Source organism: Engystomops pustulosus, chromosome 3 (assembly GCF_040894005.1).
Source record: "Engystomops pustulosus chromosome 3, aEngPut4.maternal, whole genome shotgun sequence".
In the NCBI taxonomy this organism is placed as follows: domain Eukaryota; kingdom Metazoa; phylum Chordata; class Amphibia; order Anura; family Leptodactylidae; genus Engystomops; species Engystomops pustulosus.
Genome location: NC_092413.1, coordinates 130,928,289 through 130,941,480, shown reverse-complemented (window position 1 = coordinate 130,941,480; position 13,192 = coordinate 130,928,289). Strand labels below are relative to the sequence as shown.

Genomic DNA, 13,192 nt, shown 5'->3' with positions numbered 1-13,192 from the left:
ATTGATGTTCTAGGGGACCCCTAGTTACAGAAATAATTCTCTTCCCACTGGGGCCTCTGGGAAAGCTCTCTGGGAGACAGTATGTTCAACATAAGAGTTATGAAAAGTTCCTGCAATGAAGCTTTATTGTTAACCCTCATTCCCAAGGCAGTTATGAAAAAAAGACTTCAAATTCAGATTTACATACAAATTCAGCTTAAGAAGAAACCTACAAAACCTTGTATGTAACCCATGGTCTAGCTGTACTGACCCATGTGGTACCCTGCAAGTATCTGTGTGAAACTATGACTTTAAGATATACCATTTCCAAAGAACCACTGAGCTAATTGGTAACTAAATTCCACTCTTCTCAGTAGTCTTTATTTGATATTGGTACCTTTTCTGAAATACAGTATCTAATATCTTTGAAAAGGTCCAACCCTGAACTTACCAGGTCATGGAAGCTGATCATATTAGTTAGAGAGAACCAATCCATCATATGCTCACAGTATCCATACATGTTTATTGTAACAGTGTTTGAACATCTAGATCATGAAATGGTTTTGTGGGACCACAATGAGAAGAATTTCCTAAGCACCAATGTTTTTTTAACCCCTTAACGCTCTGCGCCGTAGCTCTACGGCGCAGAGGTATAAGGGATGTATGAAGAGGGCTCACGGGCTGAGTCCTCTTCATACAAAGGTGGGGGTTTTTGCATTTTGCACAAAACCCCCACCGCTAATAACCGCGGTCGGTGCTTGCACCGATCGCGGCTATTAACCCCCTAAACGCCGCCGGCAAAGTCGCCGGCGGCGTTTAAAAGACGGCGGCGCGTGGGCGCCGCCATCTTTTTTTTCGATCGCCACGCCCCCGAACGTCATCGGGGGGCGGCGATCAGTTGCCATGGTAGCCTCGTGTCTTCTTTTGACACGAGGCTATCTGGCAGCTGCATATTCGTTACAATGAGCCAGTGGCTCATTGTAATGAATGTGCTGCAAAAATGCCATATATTGCAATACAGAAGTATTGCAGTATATGGTAGGAGCGATCTGACTATCTAGGGTTAATGTACCCTAGATGGTCTAAAAGATAGTGAAAAAAAAAAGAAAAAAAAAAGTTTAAAAAATAAAAAAAATTAATAAAATATTAAAAGTTCAAATCACCCCCCTTTCCCTAGAACGGATATAAAACATAACAAACAGTAAAAATCACAGACATATTAGGTATCGCCGCGTCCCAAAATGCCCGATCTATCAAAATATAAAAACGGTTACGGCCGGCGGTGACCTCCGAGGCGGGAAATGGCGCCCAAATGTCCGAAATGCGACTTTTACACCTTTTTACATAACATAAAAAATGAAATAAAAAATGATCAAAATGTCGCACAGACCTCAAAATGGTAGCAATGAAAACGTCGCCTCATTTCGCAAAAAATGACCCCTCACACATCTCCGTGCGCCAAAGTATGAAAAAGTTATTAGCGTCAGAAGATGGCAAAAAATTTTTTTTCTTTTTTGTACACATTCGTTTAATTTTTGAAAATGTATTAAAACACAATAAAACCTGTATAAATTTGGTATCACCGCGATCGCACCGAACCAAAGAATAAAGTAGGCGTGTTATTTGGAGCGAAGAGTGAAAGTCGTAAAAACTGAGCCCACAAGAACGTGACGCACGTGCGGTTTTTTTTCAATTTTTCCACATTTGGAATTTTTTTTCAGCTTTGCAGTACATGGCATGTTAAAATAAATAACATTACGGGAAAGTAAAATTTGTTACGCACAAAATAAGCCCTCACACAGGTCTGTACACGGAAAAATGAAAAAGTTATGGATTTTTGAAGTTGGAGAGCGAGAAATGAGGCGAAAAACCCTCCGTCCTTAAGGGGTTAATGGAGTGAGCTTGGTACTATTAATGCACACATTATATTAGTGAGATAGTTTTTTCTACATTATTGGTTCATGGCTGGAAAAAAACTGAATTTGTACTAGAACTAATTTTACCGTATATCGGCAAATAAAGCTATGTGCCAAACAAACAATGAATTTAACCATTACAATTCAGAAAATTGCGGCCTCAAAGGGTCGGTAGTACATTTGTTTTTATATATATTTTTTTAAAACAGATGTCCCTAAAGAGAAGGTCACCATATATAAAAAAAATTCATAACATGCAGTGTACTGTATTTTTACAATAGAAACCCAAGTAGACATGTAGGGCAGATATCACTATAGAGTGGTATAGACTTCCGTTAGAGGTAGGTCCGGCACCTGCACCAGCCATACCCAGGCTAGTGCAAGGGCCCAGAGTAGTTGGTGAGGGGGTCTGTATATAATAAATCCATGGTGGCTATATATATAATAGAACCATGATGGGGCTGTATATAATTAAACTTTGAGAGGGCTGTATATAAATCATGACAGAGCTGATTAGGAATGATAAACTAAGGAATATTTTATTTAGTTTCTGAATTCTTAAAGTACATTTACTACCAGGATCAAGGATTTAAAACCAAGCACACTGACATACTGGAATGTGTCTACTCTGACAGGATTCACTTTTTTTAAGCTTTTTTGCATAATTTTAAAAACCTGTTTCTTGTAAAAACTAGGGCGTAAGAAGATAAAAGAAGAGCAGATCCTACCAGAGGGGGCACACACCAGTATGTCAGTGTGCTTTACTTACAATCCTTGATCCTGGTGGTAGATGTCCTTGAGTCCATGAGTTCACTGCAAAGGGTCCCACTGATGCTTTGTTGCCAGGGGCCTACTGAAACCTGGAGGCGGCCCTGGTTAGAGGTATACTTTGGTAAATCTTCTCAATGTATGCCATTGACTTAAGAAATAGTCTTAATTGAGCCTTCAACAAGAAACACTGTTTGATCAATCAAATAATTAACGAAGTATACATAACATTACATTGCCTAAACACAGCTAAAGGTATATGTAATGTATTTTTGCATTTAAAGTTGATTAAATCTTTGCCCATAGTGTGCGCAGCTTCTCATTTTTCTTACCACATATTGTGTTACTGAATAAAGTAACATTGTATGTAATACAAAAACATCTCAGATTCATAAGTCATAAGAATCTGATTGTGAATGTCCCTGAAATCCTCCTAGCAAGAAAAATATTAATATTCCTTTCCGGACTTGGTCTTCCATTATTTCATGTTTTGTTGGTTCCCTTGTGCTTCTTATTTTTTCCTCATACCAGGCTACGTGGCGGTTTTATTCTACTGATTCCAGTCGAACATACCTGACAGCCACCTGGCGATATTATGAAAGTATTCTTCCACTTCTCAGGCATGTATCAATGCTATGAATGATGAATAAAGCCATGACTTGTACTGGTTTACTAATCTGCTTTTCAATTTTGTTTTATCCCCTGCTCCCCTCTGCCTTGTTTTCCTTTTTTTTATTATATATCCTGCACGTAGTGTGTATGGCGTAGTTATGCGGCTGATGAGAAATCGGTTTCCATTGCTACCTGGAAGCCTCATTTGAAGGCCTTGCATACCTGCAGCCCTACAAAGTAGGTACAAATATGGCAGCTGGTGTTGTTCGTGATGTTTGTTTAACCTATAGAACACTAGTTTTTATGTTGATATATCTCGACTTTATTTCTACATTATGGTTCTAAATTATAATGTTTAAACCAGACGATAATTTCCAAGCTCCAAATTAAAATCCCATTCCAAGAGATATTAACAAACATTTTTTACTGTTACACTGCAGAACATATTGGTTGCTGTGTTACTTTCTGTGTTAAAAGTAACCTATCCATATATTTATGTATATCCAGTTGTGAAGTCTGAAGGGGCATATCCACAAGACTCTCCTCCTCTCCACTACACCTTAGGTCATTATTATTCAGTGTTCAAAGTTATTTTTCCGTGTAATACTGGATCCCCCAAAATATAGAAGGAAATCATTGTGATCCGGGCACTGTCATGGATAACTGGTTGGTGACAGCTTGTGGACCTAAATCCTGATGATAGTTCCCTATTCTAAAGAAGCAAAGTTAACAAGTTCTTGTGTGTTTCTTGTGTGTTGCAGTATAACATGGCTTTTATTGTTTAAAATCCCAACTGCTTCTTGGTTTATTAGTCCAAAAATTGGTCCCACTCAAAAATGTACAACTTTCCCTATTATGAGGGTTTTTTGTAAAAATAATTGTAACTATGCCATGAACTGTTTGATAGCCAGGCTGAGAAAACCAGACAATAGGGGGCACAGATCGACACTTCAGCCCCTTCTTCTCAGCTTAGCCTCAGTAACCATATACCCACTAATCAAAACATCTGGTATATGTTTTAAATACTCTTTAAAGAGGACCTATCATCCATAAAAAAGCACTAAGAGCTGCTTACTAAAGTAAGCCGTTTCTAGTGCTACAACAGACGCAGCAGTGTTACACTTCTAGCATTATCGGAACACCGGGCTGCTGCTTCTTCTCCAGACCGCCCCTCACACTCCATAGGGGGTGGTGACCGCAAGGCTTGATGCGGCGGTCATCGCCTCCTAGTCCCGCCCCCTCATTAATACGCTGGAACACTTTGAGCGTGGTCTGTCGTTCCTATTGTACAGCGTGGCAGTGTCTGCTAGTGCTATCGGAGGTTTCCGATAACGCTAGCAGTTTAAAAATGCTACATCTGTTGTAGCACTAGAAGCTGCTTACCCTTTTTTATGGGTCAATTGATGTATGCGGTTGCACCTCAAATATTATGGGTGCTAGGTAGGATTAGGGTTCCCGCCCCAAATACTTCAAAATTAAAGAAAAATCCAATCACTCCTTTGAAATATATAATGCATTATATATTCCAAAGGAGTGCTTGGATTATTCTTTCCTTTTTTATGGGTGACAGGTCACCTTTAAAGAAGAAACATGGATACTCAAAATTGCCACAAATATCAGAATAAAGAGTTATGGGGTAACTACAGTAAAACATAACACACCATAGAGATAACTGACACCCTTCCATGTGTAGGTAAACATAATGAGGAGAACTCTAGCACAGAACTGCATAATCCTGAAGTTTTACAATTATGGAAAATAACCTTAGGCTGTAGTAAAGTGATATTTCACACTACACATCTAGTTTAAATGATTACTAATAAAATAACATACTTATCATATTTGTTATTAGAGACAATACTATCCACTTTAGCCTATGAATATGCTTCAGTAAAGGACTTATTTCTGTGTTAGATATTCATTATTAGTTTTATCAGTCTGTATATCACTTCTGTAAATTATGCACTGACCTTTATTCAATAACAGGAAAGAAAGCAGACTATTTTTGTCACAGCTTTCTCTGCCAGACACAGATCCAAGTCTTTTATGTTTGCAATTCAAACTGATTTAATTAAGTATTTGGCAGAATTTGCATAGATGCTGCACGTTATACATGACTCTCTACATGACCAATTTGTTTGCCCATCTAAAGAGAGAGTATCTTCACGTAGATGTCAAGATTTGATGGGTATAATACATTTTAATTAAAGTACATGGATCCCATGAAAAGAGCAGAATGGACCAAAGTTGGATTGAACTGAATTACTTACAAGTTAGATAAATAGAGTAAACATAAGGACCACCAGGGGTAATAACCTGTTCATTGCCCTGCCCACCAGGGCTATTCACATTTTCAAACCCTATTAGAAAACTAAAAGAAAAGAGGGAAGAAAGTTGTCCCAGACTGAAGGTGCAAAACAAAAGCCATTAGCTAGATGATGAAAAGCCAGGTCATGTTTTATCTTGGTTGTTGAAAATACAGTTTTTTTCTTATTTTAGTTTAATTTTAGGAGGGCATTATACAGCCAAGCACACATTTTAGCTATTTGTATCCTCTCAAAATGCAAATAACAAAGTTCTCAGTGTATAAACGTTTTAGGTTGGAGAATCATGTAGTTTTAAAGAAAATCTACCATCAAAATCCATCATGATAAACCAGGGACACTTACTCTTAGAGCAGTGATGGCAAACCTTTTAGAGACCGAGTGCCCAAACTACAACAAAGACCCGCTTATTTATCGCAAAGTGCCAACACAGAAATTTAATTTGTGATTTATACTCCCTTCTCTGTCACAGCTTTCATTGATACCAGCACTCTGAGGACACCAATAAAGCAGAAAATAGTCCCAGGTAGCGCTGTCACTTTAAAATAGCTCTGTGCACAGCAAGTCCTGGGCTGTCTGGTACTGCAGGAAGATACCTGGTGTCCTCTCTGGTGATGGCCTGAGTGCCCACAGAAAGGGCTCTGAGTGCCACCTCTGGCACCAGTGCCATAGGTTAGCCATCACTGTCTTAGAGCTTGCAGCCGTACATACACCCCCCATTGACAGCTATGGTGTAAGGGATTGGTACCGTGAGCTCAACAAGCGTCCGTGCAGCTAGTATTTTCTATGGAGAGGGGCGAGGTGAGCAGTGCTTACCTGCTCGTCCTCTCCCGCGCGTCGACATATGCACGCTGGGTTATGGCATATGTTTGTGTGCATGAGCCCTAAGTTTCCTTTGTTTACCCATGCTTGATTTTGATGGTAGATTTCTTTTAAAGGACATCTACCACAAGGATGGTAACACCTATGGACCTCGGAGCCCCTAAGGTTTATTTGCATAATTTCATAATTTCAAAAGCCCTTTTTTGTAAAAAAAAAACAGGGCATAATAAGCTAAAAGAAGAGCACCAGTATGTGGTCATTGTGCTTGCTTTACAATCCTTGATCTTGGGGGTAAATGTCCTTTAAGTTTAAGTGCCTTGGGTGTATTTTCTAGGCATTTGTGTTGGTTCATATAAAAACGAACACTCAAACACATAATGTTTTTTTAACTTGTAATATTTTTTGCCATTTTTATTTCCATGGTGTTTTTACCAAATCACATCATGTGCTTTACATTTTACATCCACCCGTAAACTTTCATTTCAAACAAAAACTGCAAAACATTTCAAAACAACTAGATCTGCATGACATATCTCTGCAGCAATCGTAACAGCATCCAGAGGGATCTACTTCCAGTGAGAATATTCTGTGAAGCCTCATGCACCCAGCCTTTAATAGACCTTTACCCAAAGCTTCTTTAGGTCCAAACTGTACCTGCATGGTTCATCACTGTAATCCAAAGCAGTACTAAACTTTTAAAATAAGAGATAGCAACTTAACCCAAGTATGAAGCGAGTATTTTGGACATTAATTTGGAGCCTAAGGAAATGAAGTCTTTGGAAAGCTTTCCTTAATTACTGAAAAAAGCAGCTGTTGATACAGTTATTTCATAGTTTTAAACAAATGACTATAATTTTCATAAAAACTAAAAAAAAATATAAATCACATACATTGATCTTCCAAATTATTTAATGAAGGACACTATTGATTGACTTTAATCTACTTCATCACTGCAGATACTTTTATTCTTATAAAAAGTCTACACCTTTCTGTAAAGTATGTGTCAGCAATGCATTTGCCTCAGTGAGTGCTTTGCCAGTCTGCTGTGATATGTACTGAGCATGCTGCATGAGGACTGTGGGAATATAGCGCTCATGTGTTTGCCTGAGAGCCTTGTTACTGCTGTAGAAGCACATTGTATGTTGTGTGTCTCATAATCAATAATAATCACATTTCCTTTTGTCTTATGCTTTGTATAAATAATACTATTAATACAGTTTGCTTATTTAAATTGTTTTTCATTCTTTTTCATTAACTAATACATGAAGGAAAGAACAAGGAGAGACATCTGGAAGGTTTGTAGAATATTATTTATTCTTTCTCTTTTATTATTTATTCTTTCTCTTCTCTTTATTAAGGATGTGTAAATATAGTTTGTATATATATATATTATATATATATTATATTATATTATGTTTATATATATATATATATATATATATATATATATATTTACCACTTTATAGTGTATAGGCACATTTACTAAGTGCCGTGTGCCAGTTTATTGTCGGACTTTGCACTTTCTTTTAAGTAAAAACTGCACGAGTATTTAAGAAGAGTCTGTGCCACATATGTGTTGCACCCAACCCTTTTGTGTCACAGCTGCACTATTCTTCATGTAACACAAATTGCTGCACCGAAGGGGGCGTTCCGGAGCTCAGTCGGACCATGCACCATGTTTATCATACAAAGTCCAACAGAAGTGTTTTGCACGCCCCATGTTAAACGTGCACGAAAAAAAAGTGTTGCACTCTGTCAGAGCTGTGCAGAGGGCGCCAGATTCATGCAGAACAGGCACCAGAAATCCTGAATCTGGCGCCCTCTGCACACTATACAGGGAAACTTCATTTAGTACAGACTGCACTGTTCTTGGTAAATGTGCCCCTATGTGTATATTCAATATAGAGAAACAATCCCATTTTTTGATACAGAAGTTTCCAAATCGAAATACTGCACTATATGGTTGTGGCTACTCGCTTACTTAAAGATGACCTTTCTCCGCCATCTGCAATTCTTTGTATCCTTTAATAGCCTGATATTCACTGATATTCTGCCTAGTGTGCAGACTGTCTCTCTACTGTCAGGCGAATGGTCCTGGGCTGGAGCAGGCAGCCTGGCACTATATATATATTAGAGCAGATAACCAAATTAGTATATGGGGTGCTGAAACTAGTTGACCAGCAATTGATCTTGTGAGGGTTAAAAAAAACTGCAATTGCCGAAATCTAGAGCAGCGTCTATTAAAGCAAAAATTTGTAGTTTGTGGAGGTTGTCAAAGGTCCTGTTTAAACATCTCATCCGAAGTTGCATGTAAAGTGCACAACAAGTTTGTGTAAGGATTTTGTCTTTTTTCAAGAATTAAATAAAAGCAGGAAAAGAGTTTGAAATTGCCTTGAAGCCCCAGTCTGATATTCTAAAGAAATCTTTATACAATTTAATACATTACAAGATGCAGGCCTTAAAGACAATTAATCTGCGAGTTTTTAACCCCTTAATGACTTTTAATTTTTGTATTTAAATTTTTTTCTTCAAAAGTCTATACATGTACATAGCTCTGTGGGGGCTTGTTTCTGTGTAACAAATTGCAGTTCATAGTGATGGTATTTAATATTCCATGACATGTACTGGGAAGCGGGGAAAAAAAATGCAGTGAAATTGGTGTAAAAATGCTCTGCGGATGAAGAATAAGTGGCCAACCACGGCAGGCGACAGGTAGTTTCACGCAACTACACGCTTTCTCAATCCTATGACCTATGCAGGTCATTGGTGGACGGTGATCATTACTATGACAGCCTCGGGTCATACAAAGACCTGAGGCTGGCTTGTTTTAACCGGGCCTTTTCGAACAACTACACGCTTTCTCAAGCCTATGACCTATGATGCTTGCGCAGTGTGCAGCTAACAAGATGTTCAGGAGCCTGCAGGCCGGTGCATGTGCTGGATTTTCAAACAGATGAGCAGTGATGTGGTATGGAGGGGCCAGTTTATCCACCAGAGCGGCGGTGTGGAGGCATGGAAGCTTGACTGGATCCAAGAGCTCTCCCGCCTCCATGACTGGAAATCTATAATGAGTAAAATTTATTTTTGAATAAATGCAGCTATGCTGAAAACCCTCAGAAAAGCTATTATGACACCATTACAGATTTCTATAAGGTACTTTTTGGGGTTAATTGAGTGGGTTACTGGTGTCAGGTTCCCTTTAAGCAGATTGTTTCCTTGAAAAGTTTGTTAATTGATATCAGATAAGTGGGGACCCAGAATACTGCAGCTCACCTCCCACTTAAGTGAATGATTGGAGGTTTCTCAACAGGGAAATTATGTTTCTCACAGACATTGACAATGATTTACTATTGACTTAAAGGGGTATTCCCACAAAGACAAGTTTCTTAAATGTACTCAGGATAACAAAATAACACATTATCTAATTTACTGTTATTAACAAAAATACAGCATTTCACTGATATAATTTTAACCTGTATGTACCAGTCCTGGTGTCCACAATTTTGGTTGCCCCTGGACCGAACCATGAATATTATGACTTCAGGGTCAGCAGACATCTTGTCTGATGCTTCACTGAGCTTCTCTCTCCCTCTGCTCCAGGACGAGCTCTCACACTCTCTTGACACACTAACAGCAACACAGTGGAAAAAATGCTAGCGCAGGCTTTTAGAATCCATTGTTTCAGATGCTGCACATCTCGTATATTTGCAGAATAGACAATTGCCTTCGGGTGACCTCAAAAATAGTTTTTGATAGTTTTTTGATAGAAAGTTTAAAGGGGTCAGATCAGGATAACTTGGTGGCCATTCAATGGCCCACAACGAACAATACACTTTCCAAGGAACTGTTTATGTAGGAATGCTCAATACTTTTAGGTCATTTGAAGGAAATAGTCTATTCTGTGAAAAGATGAGATGTGTAGCATCTAAAACAATGGATACTGGAAACCGGTGCTAGCATCTCTTCTGTTGTGTTGCTAGGGTTGCATTGACAATCCAACACAATGGGCAGGACTTTGAACGCATTTTATAAGTGGTCATAAACTTGTAAATAACTCATGAAAGAATAACGTTACATGAAAACCAGGCACAGCATAGCTTTTCTTGGGACATTTTCAAAAAATTTGGCGAAACCGTGAGTGCAATACTTGCTGTTCATTTCTACCAAAAAGTGATAGAGGGCATAAACTTGCATAAAACTTAAGTGCTGTACCAGCATATTCTATTGACATTATATGTAACTTAAGCCTGCATAAGCTCTTAGAAGCCTCAGATCAGTACTATACAAGCAAATGATTATATATAGATTGTTATCAGTCCGGATATGATTTACATCTACATTTATATTGGATGTCAATAACCACACGGATAACCATCCACATCTGTCTAATCATTTAGCGTTCTCCACGATATACGTCCATTTGCCTCTCTAACCCTTTTTATCCCAGCCTGAGATCTAAACATATTTCATACATTGTATTTTTTGTGTCATATGACAACACTATTATGTGTGATGTTATACTTTTAAATACCGTATACTATTAATATTAAATAAATATCTATATTGTTATTCGAGTGTATATTGGTGCTCGGTCCAATTCCTTTCTTGATAGTCCTATATTATTACAGATAGGCACCTGTAATCCACCGGCAGCACATCTATCACTCTATTATTACAGTAATAGTATCAGGATAGTGCCGAGATATATTCTTATTGTTTATAACTTTATTTCACTAGTCAAAATCAAAATCAAATAAAAATTAACGAAAAATGAAATGAAAAAATAAATAAAATGTATTCCTATCTTCATACTTACACTTTAAGGGAGAAATTGTTTAAATAGTTTAACTTGAATGTAAAAGGTATTAAAAGACTACAGATTAGCAAATATTTCCTGTAGTTTTTTTCTAAATTATTTAAAAAAAAAAATGGCACTGGTTGCAATTCAAATCAATACAAATGCTAATTTTATTGACAAAGTTTATTGAAATAATAGTACATGGAAATAATTAATTTTATAATTATGGCAGAAATAATGTGGGGGTTATCATTGAGTTACATTTTTGTAGATATTGTGGATTCACATGCTACAACTTGAGTTTGAACCTATGTTTTTTTAAAAAATAGACTTCATTTTAAAAGTTCCTGATAGGGCTTATTCAGAGTGGCGTGTCCATTGTGTGTGTGTAAAAAATGTGGACGTGTGATGCCAGTGTGAAGTCGGTGTTGTATCTTCATCGATTCTATCCACTTCCATACATCATCCGTCTTTTAAAAGTCTGCAAAAAGAACATATGGGATTCTAATCTACATCATGCCAAGCCCAGAAGGCTACCTAGCAAAATTTGAGAGCAAAAGGACCACAAATGGATGTCATTCTTGTGCCGTCCATTTTTTTTTGCAGATCCATTGACTTCTATGTGAGAAAAAAATGTGCATGCTGCTATTATTCTGTCATGGTCTGCACATCTGTGAAAAAACTGACAAGAGACCCTTAGAAATCAATGGGTTTATACAGTATTCTATCTGCAAAAAAACTAGATAGCATACGAATGTCAAAAACTGCTGTATCAATGAGCCCTTACCATTACACTTATCCACTTTTCATAATAAATGTGTGTGGACCTCACACTAGAGTTGTATTATGTGGCTTCTACTTTAAAATTAAAGTTTACTTGTGCACAAAATTTTCTTCCCTGAATGACTCTAGATATGGTATTAGATAGAATTGGGGAGGACTGTCTGAGTAGAGCAACTAAAAGTAATGGCATCTGCAGAATGTCATGCCCTTTAGGCCTTCTTCTACTATCTTTCTACTGACACTGTATAGTCTCTAGTGAATCCAAGAGAAGATGTTGGGATTCATTTTAGGAAAGTAGCTTCAGTCTTTTACCAGTTTGACAGTTGATATTATGGAAATTGAAAAAACTTAATCCAACATTATCATAGCACAGAGATGATGCCAATCTCCTAATTTGTCTTCTGTTTTCAATGTTTTTTTGTGAATACTGTTTCTCTGCTTGGACTGTTTATATAATGAGGCCTAACATGTTTCCTGAGAGTACCTTGCTTAGTAATCTGATGCTCTATTTCCCCTCACTCCTAGTAAGCTTTGTAGTAATAAGCAGAAGCTCTTCAGGATGTACAGCTCTCGGAACCTTAGGTATTCAGCATCCTGTCTGCTCATACGAGAATGCCAGCTGATAGAAGGTGCATGATGGGTGACTTCCTCTTCCTGTGCTTTGTACTTTCTAATTTGTCTTTGCCTAATCCTTCCCGTGGCATTATTATGAATTTTTGTGGTACTCTCAAATTGCTTGCAATGTTGATGGCTGCTTGCTGCCTGTAATGATGTATTGTATGCTGGCAGTTTGTTGTTGCCATTTCCCAGACATTCTGTTGTCTTAAAAATAGAAATTGATATTAAAATGAGTAACTGAGCATGCAGGCTTGTCTAAACTCAATAGCCCTTGTGTTCCTTACAGAGAAACACAACACTCCTTCCTATTAGTAGCTAAAACAGATACTGAACAGATGGGATAATTAAAATGACTGTTGTCCAGGAGGATTGAAAACAGGATAGTCATGTTACAATATGCTAAGCAGCATTCTACAATCTACTGAACTTGGGCATCATTTTATGGGCATAGGGATATGCACAGTTTGTTTCTGTGTGTTTATTATAGTGTTATAGATCGTTAAGACAATATGCAATTTGTAGAATATTTTTGTGGATACTTGGAAGCCTCCAGATAAAGGGTGACTAGAGCA

General features: G+C 37.7%; 1 protein-coding gene across 3 annotated transcripts in view; it reads left to right on the top strand.

The window, feature by feature from the left end:
• Positions 1 to 13,192, top strand: part of KCNQ5 (potassium voltage-gated channel subfamily Q member 5) — a 386,226-nt gene that overhangs the window by 319,921 nt on the left and 53,113 nt on the right. Inside the window, exons 8-10 of one of the 3 annotated variants that reach the window (XM_072142130.1) lie at positions 3,418 to 3,512; positions 7,690 to 7,716; positions 12,528 to 12,584. In XM_072142130.1, coding sequence (XP_071998231.1) covers positions 3,418 to 3,512; positions 7,690 to 7,716; positions 12,528 to 12,584 — 179 coding nt within the window. Of the gene's footprint in view, positions 1 to 3,194; positions 3,284 to 3,417; positions 3,513 to 7,689; positions 7,717 to 12,527; positions 12,585 to 13,192 lie in introns of all 3 variants that reach the window. The other 2 variants (XM_072142131.1, XM_072142132.1) reach the window with 2 other exon arrangements.